This window comes from Staurois parvus, unplaced genomic scaffold, assembly GCF_062004578.1.
Source record: "Staurois parvus isolate SC_StPar_1 unplaced genomic scaffold, SC_StPar_1.0 ptg000412l, whole genome shotgun sequence".
NCBI lineage: Eukaryota > Metazoa > Chordata > Amphibia > Anura > Ranidae > Staurois > Staurois parvus.
In genome coordinates, this window is record NW_028318208.1 from 2,063,085 (window position 1) to 2,076,390 (window position 13,306).

Sequence of the window (13,306 nt, forward strand, 5' to 3'; positions counted from 1 at the left end):
TTTGCATAACGCATTTATGTGCGTTTGTGTTTAGAAGGCTTTTTTAAAGATAAGCACAGGAGAACCTCCCAAATGCCAAGAATGAACTGAAAAGTGTTAAATTATTAACTATTTCCGACTGCTTCAGAGAAATACAGAGAGTAGAAGCAGAGACAGCAGTATGTGTTGAGATTAGCTTAGGTGTGAGTTGCTCATTAACATTTCTTTTGTTTCCAAGGGTGGGAAAGGTGTCTGGTGGAGGGAGTCATTAAGGTCACCTGGCAGGGGGTCTTCATGAGGAATTTGAGGTGTGAATGGTCATTAACAGATCTTTTGTTTCCAAGGGTGGGAGAGGTCTGAGGTGTGAATTGGTCATTACAATGTATGACAAGCTTGGTAGGAACATCCTGTGTTCAGTGTTTTGTCCATTTGAGTACCTTGAAAACTCTTTGCATGCATTTTTCATGATGAAAAAAGGCTCTGGACAGCATCGGGAACAGGAAGAGTTAAAACAAATTTGCAAACGATTATAAACGCGATTTGCCGCATTTAGAAGCGTTTTAAACACTGATAAAATCAACTGCTGAACGCACGTTTTCTGTGTTCAAAAAAACGACTGTAAACTCAAATGCCTGTAAATGACTGTAAAGGAAGATGTATACATGGACACATAGGAAAACATTAGGGAGAGTTCAGGGGCTGCTGAAAAAAATGCAGAAAAGCTCCTAAACGTGAGTTTATCAGCTGCAGTGTACATGAGCTCTAAGTGACATACTTTTTCCCTTTTATTTCTCTTTCTGAATTAAATTTGTGTTTCTTCTTCTAGGGAAGGAAACCTGACTAGACACTATTACCTAAACATCACCAACCATTACATGTGGTCCTCTGTGGATGTGACGGTAGGACTCTACACCTCCCTGTGTCAGTACTTTGACGGCACTGAGATGAGATGGAAGACGGAAGGACTCGTACCCCTGGAGGACACCCGCTCTGACCAGGCTGTGTGTCTGACCCAGCATCTCACCGCCTTTGGTGCCAGCCTCTTCGTCCCACCACACTCCGTCAACTTTATCTACCCTGTAAGTAGAGGCTGAACTCATCTGGTAGTCCATGATCTGCTTTACAAACTGTTGTATTGTTGACACATTATGTAGTTGATTCTAGAGTATAGTAAAAAAAAAATATTGCTATTGGTCCTTCCTTCTCAGTAACGTCCGGATATCCCGACCACCCTGACACGTTCACATTCGCTTGAGGCTGATTTTGGTTTGAAAGTGTTTCTTAGACAAGTCGGCTCTTTCGTTGTTTGCTATATCAAACCACTTTCTGTGGGAGTGCAGTCTGTCGTCTTCAACATGATCCAAAGAACACTCATTATGATGGCTAAAATGTGCCACTCCCCTCAAATAACTCGCGAACTGTTGGTGCTACATAATTTTCGGTTTACGAATGAAAATCCATTGAAAATAATGCCTCTGTTTATGAATTCTTTTTACAATACGAACATATTAATTTGTTTTCAATGCATTTACAAATTATTTTTTAATCATGTCCCTGTACAGTACTATGCCTCTATAAAGAGTTTTGAACAGATAAGACTTTTTTTTTACTTTTTTTTTTTACCTCCGGAACGGATTAATTGCTTTTCAATGCATTTGTGAATTCATTTTTGATCATGTCCCTGTACAGTATTTATGCCTTTAAAGTGCATTTTATAAAGCGTTTTGAACAGATAAGACTTTTTTTGACCTTTTTCTGACCTCTGGAACGGATTAATTGGTTTTCAGTGCATTTACGAATTATTTTTTAATCATGTCCCTGTACAGTATTTAAGCCTTTAAAGTGCACTTTATAAAGAGTTTTGAACAGAAGACTTTTTTTGACTTTTTTCTGACCTCTGCAACGGATTAATTGCTTTTCATTGCATTTATGAATTCATTTTTGATCATTTCCCTGTACAGTATTTATGCCTTTAAAGTGCATTTTATAAAGCGTTTTGAACAGATAAGACTTTTTTTGACCTTTTTCTGACCTCCGGAACGGATTAATTGCTTTTCAATGCATTTATGAATTAATTTTTAATCATGTCCCTGTACAGTATTTATGCCTTTAAAGTGCACTTTATAAAACGTTTTGAACAGATAAGACTTTTTTTTACCTTTTTCTGACCTCTGTAACGGATTAATTGGTTTTCAGTGCATTTACGAATTATTTTTTAATCATGTCCCTGTACAGTATTTATGCCTTTAAAGTGCACTTTATAAAGAGTTTTGAACAGAAGACTTTTTTTTACTTTTTTCTGACCTCCGGAACGGATTAATTGCTTTTCAGTGCATTTACGAATTCATTTTTAATCATGTCCCTGTACAGTATTTATGCCTTTAAAGTGCTCTTTATAAAGAGTTTTGAACAGATAAAAGACTTTTTTTTTTACATTTTTCTGACCTCCGGAACGGATTAATTGCTTTTCAGTGCATTCCTATGGGAAACTGCATTTCGGTTTACGAATTTTCCACAATATGAAAAGTCCCGCAGAATGAATTAAATTCATAAACCGAGGTACGCCTGTAATAATAATAAACAGGAGCACTCAGTTTTATGAACACATCGAAATTCACTTATATCTCTTTCCACAGCCTCCGCATCCTGGAATCAATTACATTGTGCTTCTGACGTGTGCCGTCTGCTTCGCCACCTACTCTGTAGCCACCATTATCGTCCACAAACTAGACCTTCTGGATGTCAGCAAGGCCGGGGTCATACCGTTCTGCGGGAAGGCTGGTGTCTATAAATATGAAGTCCTGGTGAAGACGGGCTGGGGGCGCGGATCAGGTGAGTGAGACTATATAATTATATAACATGGATTTCTGAATAAATGAACATAAACATGTCTTTGGGTTCAACTTTAAAATATGAACCGCCTCCCTCCTGCCATATAAGGAAATGCCGGGCTGGTGGCGGCTCTCTCGTTCTGGGAGGATGTCTTATGACATCCTGCAACTCTAACAGCGCATGCGCGCCCCCGCAGGCGCGGTGATCAGTGGTGCGCTGTGTCACTGGGACACAGCGGATCAGAGCCAATGATACAGGCTTTGTCATGTGATCCGCTGTGTCCAATCACAGCTGATCGCATGTAAACAAGAAATGCTGGTTATCGGCAGTCCTCAGAGGGGGACATCTACACTGATCATCAGGGCACTTCTTGGGAAATGACAGATGTCCTGTCTAGTTGTGTTTCCCCAAGATCTGTCAGTGTGTCCAGCAATACCCAGATGTCACTTTCTATGTGGACACTTTTATACTCTGAAAAAGTTATTTTGAACAAATGGTGTAGCGCTGTAAATACTAAAATACCGTATTGTCAAATCATAATATAAATCATATTAAAGTGAAAGAATATTAATAAACCTCGTGTATCTTTATTACCTTCATTAAAGGTGAAATACATTCCAAAGCAAATATAAAATCAAAGTGATCAATTATAAAACCGTGACATTTATCAATTGATATAAATAAATACATTTTAAAAAAAAAGTCCCAAGAAGTGAAAAAAAATAATTGTAGCACAAAAAAAATATAATATAAAAATCCAGATTTTTCAATTCTTCAACTTTTATATTCCCACTTTTTGTTGCGTGCTCATATTTATCCACTTCCATACCGGGCACTTTTGCCTCCTTCCTGCCCAGGCCATTTTTCAGGTTTCAGCGCTCTCACACTTTGAATGACAATTGCGCGGTCGTACAACATTGTACCCAAACTAAAATTTTATCATTTTCTTCACACAACTAGAGATTTCTTTTGGTGGTTTTTAATCATTGCTGGTGTTTTTATTTTTTGCTAAATTAACAAAAAAAGACCAAAACTTTTGAAAAAAAACACGTTTTTCTTTGTTTCTGTTATAAAAGTTTGCAAATAAATAATTGTTCTTAATAAATTTAGGCCGAGATGTATTCTGCTACATGTCTTTGGTGAAAATAACCCAAATTAGGATGTATTATTTAGTTTGTAGGAAAGTTATAGAGTTCACAAACTATGGTATAGATCTAAATATTGATCAATCCTGAAGTACTGACAGCCAATCTAATTTCTTGAGGTCCAAGAATGTCAGAACAGTACAGATATCCCCCAAATGTCAGGACAGTACAGATATCTCCCAAATTACCCCTTTTTGCAAAGTAGACAGTCCGACGTACTTCATAAGAGGAATGGCGAGTTTTTTGAAGTTGTATTTTTTTGTCATAATTTTTCAGAAAATGAAAACATTTTAAAAATTATTTTCACTATTTTTTTTTTTACATATTGTCACCAGTGCAGTACAGCGTCATCATATAACTGGCATGGCGGTGATCAGGGACACTGACTGGTGACAGTATGAAAAAAAAAAAAATATATATATATATATATATTTTTATTATTTTTAATTTTTTATTCCTTTTTTTTCTTTTTTAAGATTTTTTTTTCATATTTCACTTTGACCAAAATAGTACAGTGTTACCATAGTAACATTGTACTACTTTGGGGAAGTGATCAGTATTTTTTTTTTTTTTTCCACACAATTTGCTTATAGCAAAGAATTACTTTGCGATAAGCAAGCATTTATCTAAATGATATTGATTCATTCAGGGGTTTTTTTTGTGCTTAGCTGTGATTTGACCACAGCTAATCACATGACATGTGCATGTGATCGCTGTGACCATTCAAAGCTAGACACTAGTATACAATGGATGGCATGAATGAAGCCATCCATTGCATACAACTGTCATGTGATCACAGCAGGTCACATGGTACTGGCAACGGGGGCCAGTACTCAGATCTGTCATCGACCGTGTCCGAGGTACACGGCCGGTGACAGATCACGCAGCTCTGCAAGCGCGCAAACTGCGCATGCCCGGGACCATATGGATTCCGGGTGGATGCACCATATGGCATCCACCCGGAAATCTAAAGCATTTTTCCGGCCGCCAAACGGCTATTGACCAGGCGGCTAATGGTTATGGTGCCAATTATATCCATCACCTTCTAGTGTGTGCGCTCCCCCCAAAAATTTGACCCTCAAGGAGTCAAAGAGCAATCAATATCCCCGGATGATCCCTGGTTGGATGGATCTCTCCCTTTAAGTGGACACAGGAACAGCTCCCACCGAAATCATATAATTGTTCAAACACATCTTTAGGGGGTCTTCAAATGGTTCAAAAAGAAGTCAAAGATAGAACTTCCATAGTGTAGTAATTAGATATTTATTAAAAAAAAATCAAAAACCGCCAAATGGCTCCCAGACCCAGCTGGCATGTACTGTGTAACCCACAGTCAGGTGTACATACAAGGAGTCCCAAGATGGCGATTACCGTCCAAACGTAATGACATCTTCACGCTGTATTCCTACGCGTTACATCACGCTAACACGTGACTTCTTCTTTCTTACTCTGACTGTCCCTATTTTCTTTCTTCCTGCTTTTCAGGCACCACAGCCCACGTAGGTATCAGCTTATATGGAGTGGATAATAAAAGTGGACACAGACATCTGGATGGTGAGAATACTTTCCACCGAAACAGCGTGGATATCTTTCAGATTGCAACAGAGAAGAGCCTGGGGAATGTGTGGAAGATCCGTTTGTGGCATGATAACAAAGGTATAAATTCAATCACATGTACAAGATATTTGTAAAACGAAATCTTATTGCTACATTTATTTTGTGTTCAGCTACCGCTACCCTCCTCCACCTCCCCAATGTGAATATTCTAGGAATATGACATCCCAGAAAGTGTCAGTTTCTTAGCTCAGCCGCTTCCTTCGTTTCACATCACAGCCCTCTCCTTTACTGAGAATGTTAAATTGCCGCCTGTGCTGGTCCAGCTCCTCTTCTCCTCCCTACATAACTGGTTATGTAGCTGCCGATTTTTTACACAATTTTTACGTATTATTTAGCACTGCTATTACTTTCTAATATAGTAGAGGGTGTTACTACACTAAACCACACTGCACAAATAGTTTTTAGTTTCTGGTGTGTTGAAATATATGAGAGTCGCATTAGGCGCATAGCTGTTGACACAGGGAGTCTTTCGATTTTTTTCTCACTATTGTAGTTCAGTGACTCACAGGTAATGTGAGTATAGACAAAGGTATATATCACATTTTTGTTTTTCCAATTAGCATCTCACAAGGTCTGTATGTTTTTTTTTGGTCATTAGATAGGCATTGTCCACTGTTGTCACCATCACCCCTCCCTGAGAAATGCCATGCAGCCATTGCTGGAGTGCCTGTACACAGAAAGTGGCTGAAAAATGGCTGCAGGAGAACAATAGCACTGAGTTTATTTAAGAAACGCAGTTGTTTATGATCCCCAGAAAACTATATGTTAACTACTTGCCACTCAGCCACTGTAGATATACGGCGGCAGGGCGGCACTCACAGGCAAAACCGCGTTTTAAACCGTGTGTTTTGTAAACAAATAGGGGGCGCGCGCGAGGCGCGCCGTCACCCTATCTGTCCCCCTATCTGTCCCGCGGATCACCGCCACAGATGTCAGTCGCCGAGTCACAGCCGCTCCTTAGCGGCTGTGTCCCGGCGATCGGCGGCAAACAGTGACAGAGAGCACAGCTGCAGTAGCTGTGCTGTCTGCAACTTCCCTGTCAGCTCGAGGATGAGCTGATCGAGAAAGAACAGTTTCTCTTTCTCGATCAGCCTTGTCCCGCCCAGTACACACCCCCGCCCCCTAGTAAAACACTCCCCTCACTCCTATAACCCTTCCCTGCAAAATAAAGTTAACCCCTTCCTCCCCATTGCCATTAGTACAGTGTCAGTGGTTTTTTTTTTTGCACTGATCACTGTATTAGTGTTTTTGGGGACGTCAGTGACCCCAAGTCAGTACCCCCCAATGTCAGAATGTCCGCCGCAGTCCCACAGTCCCGCCATAAGTCGATTCCATAAGTCCCTGATCGCCGCCATAATTCACTGATCGCCGCCGTTATTAGTATAAAAAAAAACCTAAAAATCCCAGTATCTTTCCCGCCATTTGTAAATGCTATAACTTTCACGTAAACCAATTAATTTACACGTATTGGGTTTTTTTTTTTAGCAAAGACATGTCGCAGAATGCATTTTGGCAGAAATTTATGACTAAATTTGATTTTTGCATTTTTTTTTTACTGGACATATATAGCAAAAAGGCCAAAATATTGTTTTTTTTTCCTCAAAATTGTCAGCCTTTTTTTTTTATAGCACAAAAAATAAAAACCGCACAGGCGATCAAATACCACCGAAAGAAAACTCAATTTGTGGGGAAAAAAAAGAATGTAAATTTCATTTATGTACCATATTGCATGACCGCGCAATTGTCCGTTAAACTAGCGCAGCGCTGTATAGCAGAAAAATGGCGTAAATTGCAGTATCTATACCATAGTTTGTAGACGCTATAACTTCCACACAAAGCAATCAATATACACTTATTGGGAATTTTTTTTTACCAAAAACATGGAGCAGAATACATTTTGGCCTAAATTTATAACCAACTTTGAGTTTACTATATATTTTTTATAGCTGAAAGTAAAAAATATTGTTTTTCTTCAACATTTTTGGCCTTTTTTTGTTTATAGCGTGAAAAATAAAAAGTGCACAGGTGATCAAATTACACCGAAAGAAAGCTCTATTTGTGTGAAAACAAGGACGTAAATTTCGTTTGGGTGCAGCATTGCATGACCGCGCAATTATCAGTTGAACCAGTGCAGTGCCGAGTGGCAAAAAGAGGCCTGGTCATTAAGGGGGGTAAATCCTCTGGAGCTCAAGTGGTTAATCCATTAGGGCAGGGATGGGCAGCTGTGGCCCTCCAGCTGTTGGTGAACTACAAGTCCCATCATGCCTCTGCCTTTGGGAGTCATGCTTGTAACTGTCAGTTTTGCAATGCCTCATGGGACTTGTAGTTCTACAACAGCTGGAGGGCCACAGTTGCCCACCCCTGCATTAGGGTTTACCTATAATGATGTTCATAATCATTTTATACTGTGTTCATGATGTTTTGGAATTACAATTCTGATATTTCTGTGCTGGTCTCAGGGCTCAGTCCATCTTGGTATGTCCAGCATGTCATCATCCGAGACCTGCAGAGCAGCAAGAACTACTTCTTCTTGGTCAATGATTGGCTGTCTGTAGGTCAGGAGGAAAGTGGCCGGCGGGTGGAGAAGGAAATCTTTGCTGCCAGTGAGTGATCTTTACATGACTGTTAGATGGCTCGTGTTCCTTTTTCTGGATGCACACTGACAACATGTTTCCATTTCTGCCTGTTAAGGTGAGACAGAGCTGAAGAGATTCTCTCGGATTTTTGTGGCAGAACTGCAGAGAGGCATTTCGGAGAAACACGTCTGGCTCTCTATGTGGGACCGCCCTCCGCGTAGCCGCTTCACCCGCGTCCAGAGGGCCACCTGTTGTGCTGTTCTTATCTTCCTCTTCCTGTGTGCCAATACAGTGTGGTACGGTGTTGTGGGAGATCGCAATCATGGGTGGGTGTAGCTCTCTCTCTTTAAGCTGCGTGGATAGCATCTAATACAGCCTTTCTCAATCTTTTCAACACTTGAAATGACTTTCTGGTCTTGGGGAACCCCTGCTAAATTTTACTGTATCTACAACTCATGATACATTAGTGTAATGTCAGTGGGAAGAAAAGTTCTTACATCTGTGGTCATTGGAAGAAATTACCCTCTTACCCCCGGTTCACATCTGTGTGGGTGGTGCCGCTGCGGATTCGCAAGAAAATCCACCACCCGCCCAGAGAATTGCAGATCCGCGGGACGGTGATATTAGTTCTAACGGCACGCCGCCCGCACTGGAAAACTCAACCGTACTGGGAACCGAGATTTCCGTGCGGGCTGCGTTTTCCAAAGAAGTGCAGGAACTTCTTCCCTGAGTGTCACTGGCACGGGAGTCCATTCACATGAATGGGCTCTCGTTCCCGTGCAAAACGCTGCCCACACGGCCGCATAGATGTGAACTGGGGGTCACAGAGAGCTAAAAAGATCAATGGTGTCAGTGGGAACCAGGGTGGATTTGATTTAAATCAAACTGATTTAAATCACGATTTAAATCACAATTTAAATTACTAGTCAGTAAGGCTTGATTTAAATCCTAGTTTTCTACATAAAGACTCATTCTTGCTGGTATAACTTTAATATGCAAGTAGATGAAGATTTTTAGAATAACAACTTTTCATATTAGTTTTTTTATCCCCAGTTTAATAGGTTAATCATTCATATTTGGACAACTTTTCTGTTGTACTTAAGAAGGAGAAAAATAATCATTCCCTTAATAATAACAATTTAAATAGATTTATTTTTGGCTAAACAAAATCTATATATTTTAAGAAACTTAGACTGTCAGCCCCTTCCTCCTCACATTTAGTTTCACTTTCTTCTTGTGCAGATCTATTCCACTCCAAACAATCAGAAAAATATTGTTTCTATTCTATTCACTGAACTTGAACCTTAGCACTGAAGGGGTTGATTCTGTATTCATAGGTTTGTAGAAGTTAGGATGAAGGTCTTTTTCTTAACTCTGTTCATGTTATAACATTTTTGCTGTGAAGAAGAGGCATGTGATCTCCGCTGAGTCAAATTCAGTTTTGAGAACTGCAAAAGTAAACCAACATCTGTGATAATATCTTGTAGGCAGAGAAACTGCCCAATAATCTTACAAAAACCTCTGGAAGAGCATGACATTGTGAATGGATTCATGGAATTTATTTACCAAAAAAATTAAACATATACAGCCTTATTCTACATAATTAAAAAACTAATCTTTATTGCATGATGGAATAACCTTTGGATGGTAATATATTTTCCTCAAAAAGCATTTTATTTAAGAAAATCGATTTAAATAAAAAAAATCCGATTTAAATAAAAAAAATCCGATTTTTTTTTGATTTTTTTAAAAAAATCATTGATTTTTATCCACCCTGGTGGGAACCTATCTAAGAGGCAGAAATTGCCCATTGCTCAAGGAATCCTTAGAAACCTCTGGAGGAACCCTAGCATTCCATAGAACTCTGGTTGAGAAACCCTGATCTAATAAATCATTCCAGTTTTTAGGATGTTTTTTATTGTTGGGTGCTTTCCTAGCCACCTATATTAAAGCTGTCATGGGAGAAATATGGGGCTGTCATGGCCAGCTTGCTTAAAATGCTGCTTGCGTAGTTAATATGTTGACACAGTGGCTTCACTACCCTCAGAGTCACCAACCTGTAAATGTTAGAGGTCACCGGCCTGTTTGTTTTGGGTCAGGACACCAAGCATTGGACTATGAGGGACAATATGACATCCAGGCAACAAACATCTTCAGAGGTAGAGGTCAGCAATAGCAGTCTTCATGTTTTTCTCTTGACAGCTGGACTATAAGAAAAAAATCTAACTTTGTTTAAAGCTACTTTCACACTGAGGAGTTTTTTAAGCATTTTTGTGTTAACAAAAGCACCTAAAAAGCTCAAGAAAAATGCTTCCCTGTGTATGTGAATGTATATCTATGTATGTTTTCACACTGAGGCTTTGCGCTTGCGGTGCGGTGTAAAAACTCCTGCTTGCAGCATCTTTGGGGCATGTTTGGTGAGTTCAAAGAAAACGCCCCAAAAAAGCCTCTTCCCATTGAAATCCTCTGAGAAGCATTTTTGGTGCAGTTTTTAAGTCACGTGTCCTTTAACCACTTCCCGTCCGGCCCATGTATATAAACGGCCGGACGGGAGTAGTGCAGAGGCTGGTGGCCATTTATAAACGGCCTCCCCGCTCCCTGGGAGCACGCAGCACCGCGATCCGGTGCCCGTTGTGTCCTCCGGACACAGTGGAACACCGATTGTTGTACGGGACCTCCCGAAGTCCCGATCATGTGATCACTGATTGGCCAATCAGTGATCACATGAAGTGTAGTAAGCAAGATGTCACTTCTGACATCATTGCTTACTGCTAGTGAAATCTGTGAATGATCACAGAGGTCACATGGTACAGGGATATTCACAACAGCCTTGTACCATGTGACAAGCTGTGACCAATCACAGTTCACACAGTAGTTCTCAATGGCTGCAAGAATGCAGCCAGAGAGAAGGAGAAATTATTGATTTTACAGCCTTTATGGGTGTAAAAGCAATCAGTGTGTAAAAAAAAAAAAAAAAAAAAATCTTCATCACCCCCCACAAGTAGTACAGTGTCACTATGGTGACACTGTACTGCTAGCGTGACAGTATAAAAAAAACCAAAAGAAACATAATATAAAAAAATAAAATAAACATGTAAAAAGTGTCCGGATTTGAAGTGGTTAAAAAACGCTCAGCACGGTAAAAACGCCTATGCGTTTTTGCTGTGTTCTTGCGGCGGATCAGTGTGAAAGTAGCCTTATGCCCTGTGATAGTGTGGATTTGCCCAGAGCTGTCATATGCTCTTTCATACAGAGAAGTAGCAGGCATTTCCTTTGGGTCCTACCACAGATGCAAATATCTACTGCACTCAAGACCTTACTGCCTTAAAGGAAACCAGTCACCCTTGGGCTGAATCTGGAAATTCCATTGTAAACTAATAATAATTATTGTTCAATTACATTTTTACAATGAGTGATGTTGGTTGTAATACTAAGTCATCCTGCAATCCCTTTCCTTTTCTTGTCGTACTAAATAAAGAACCAGTTTTTCCCTCCTACAGGGATGGTGCAGTGTCTCAGGTGGTTCCTCTCAGTGTGGACTCCGTGGCTGTAGGGTTGGTGACCAGCATCTTAGTCTATCCCATCTACCTGTTCATCCACTTTCTGTTCAGGCGAGCTCGCAGCAAGGTGAGTCCACTGGTGTCTACCAGTAGAGGTGGCATTTAATTTTTCTCTCTCGCATATCACCGCATTGTCTATATTGTGTTCTTTCTTCCCATAGACCTGTATCAGGCCATCCCTCACATACTTCGATCAGAACTCCCTAGAAATCGATAACTACCTGGACAATGTGATGATGGAGAGTTCCTTTATGACATATACAGGGATACATGGAGAGGTGAGGATGGGCTTCAAAATATTTGTACACTATACTTTCCCTTTAAAGTGGACCTATACTTAACTGCTAAAGTTTGGCTGTGTAACAGGGATAGAACAGTTAAATGTCACAAAGCTAATGAATAAAAACAATTATGCCTTTGATGTAGAATTCCTCTTACCTTTCCTGATTAGAAGCAGTAGACCACGCTGGTGACAGTGTCTGGACACCCTACGTTCCAGCCTCACAGAAGCGTGTCGGGAGTTTAATAGGCATCCTGATTCTGATGACTGAATTATATTAATGTTGTCACCAGAGGACAGGGTCTAGGAACAGGAAGAGCTGTTTTGAAAAGTCATTGCAATGAATGAAAAAGTGGACCTGGGCAAAAAAATGTCCATAACCAACTTGTTTCTCATGGAGGTTCAGATTGCTGGTTTCTATATTCCCATTAATGACATTAAGTTGGGGTCATCGGTGTAAACACTTCCAAAATTGTAAAGTTTTTCTGATGTGGTGATATCTCTTTCATCTTCTTCATAGGGATTTTCTGACCAGACCAAAACAGAAATAATTGTGGATGACACAAAGGGGTGAGTTCCTGGACTTGTATTTCTCTGGATGTTAGTCTTCAGGTTTCAGTGCTTCTTTGTTCTAATTTATTTACCTATGTCAAAATGTCCACAGGGTTCAGGGATGTCAACCTCCCGAAGTGAAATTTACTGACACGAGAAACAAAATTTACTGACAGCCAAAACATTTTTGCTGACAGTTCAAAAAGTTAGCCAAAATGATCGGAAATGCCAGGAATTCTGATGTGGGAGGGACTCTGATGACCATAGACCACCTTCTGCAGAGCGAATACACGTAGGTAATGGAGGGTTACGGATATAAAGGGGAACCCTTATGATCGGTGTCTCCACTTACCTTCGTGTATTCACTCTGCAGAAGGTGATCTACGGTCACCAGAGTCCCCCCTCACATCACCGACCCCCCCCCCCCCCTTCTCCACAGACTTTGTGTGGCCTGGGTGGCTGGAGCTGTCATTGACCGGCCTCCTTCATAAGACTGCTCAGGTGCAAGGCAGTGCTTCTTGATCTTCCATCTGGCCTCCAGTCCTCCTCTTTCCCAGTGCTCCAGCCACTAAGGGCATGCTTAGTCAGACTACGCTATGGGTCCTCCTCTGCTCCTTTATTCTCATCATCCCCTCCCATTCCTCCTGGCTTCCCCTTCTACAATTTGTGAAAGGCGCCAAGCAGGCACCATGATGACGCGCCCGCCCAGGCTGCTCCCTGCCCGAGTCCTGTGTGCATGCAGTTCTGAAGGTGGCCTGTGGCCAT

The 13,306-nt window shown here is 40.7% G+C and overlaps 1 protein-coding gene across 1 annotated transcript in view; it reads left to right on the forward strand.

The window, feature by feature from the left end:
- Positions 1-13,306, forward strand: part of PKD1 (polycystin 1, transient receptor potential channel interacting) — a 252,054-nt gene that overhangs the window by 204,725 nt on the left and 34,023 nt on the right. The window contains exons 24-31 of the mRNA XM_089686812.1: positions 806-1,058; positions 2,616-2,811; positions 5,442-5,612; positions 8,033-8,176; positions 8,265-8,475; positions 11,650-11,776; positions 11,871-11,987; positions 12,510-12,559. Of these exons, the coding sequence (XP_089542938.1) occupies positions 806-1,058; positions 2,616-2,811; positions 5,442-5,612; positions 8,033-8,176; positions 8,265-8,475; positions 11,650-11,776; positions 11,871-11,987; positions 12,510-12,559 (1,269 nt within the window). The remainder of the gene's footprint in view (positions 1-805; positions 1,059-2,615; positions 2,812-5,441; positions 5,613-8,032; positions 8,177-8,264; positions 8,476-11,649; positions 11,777-11,870; positions 11,988-12,509; positions 12,560-13,306) is intronic.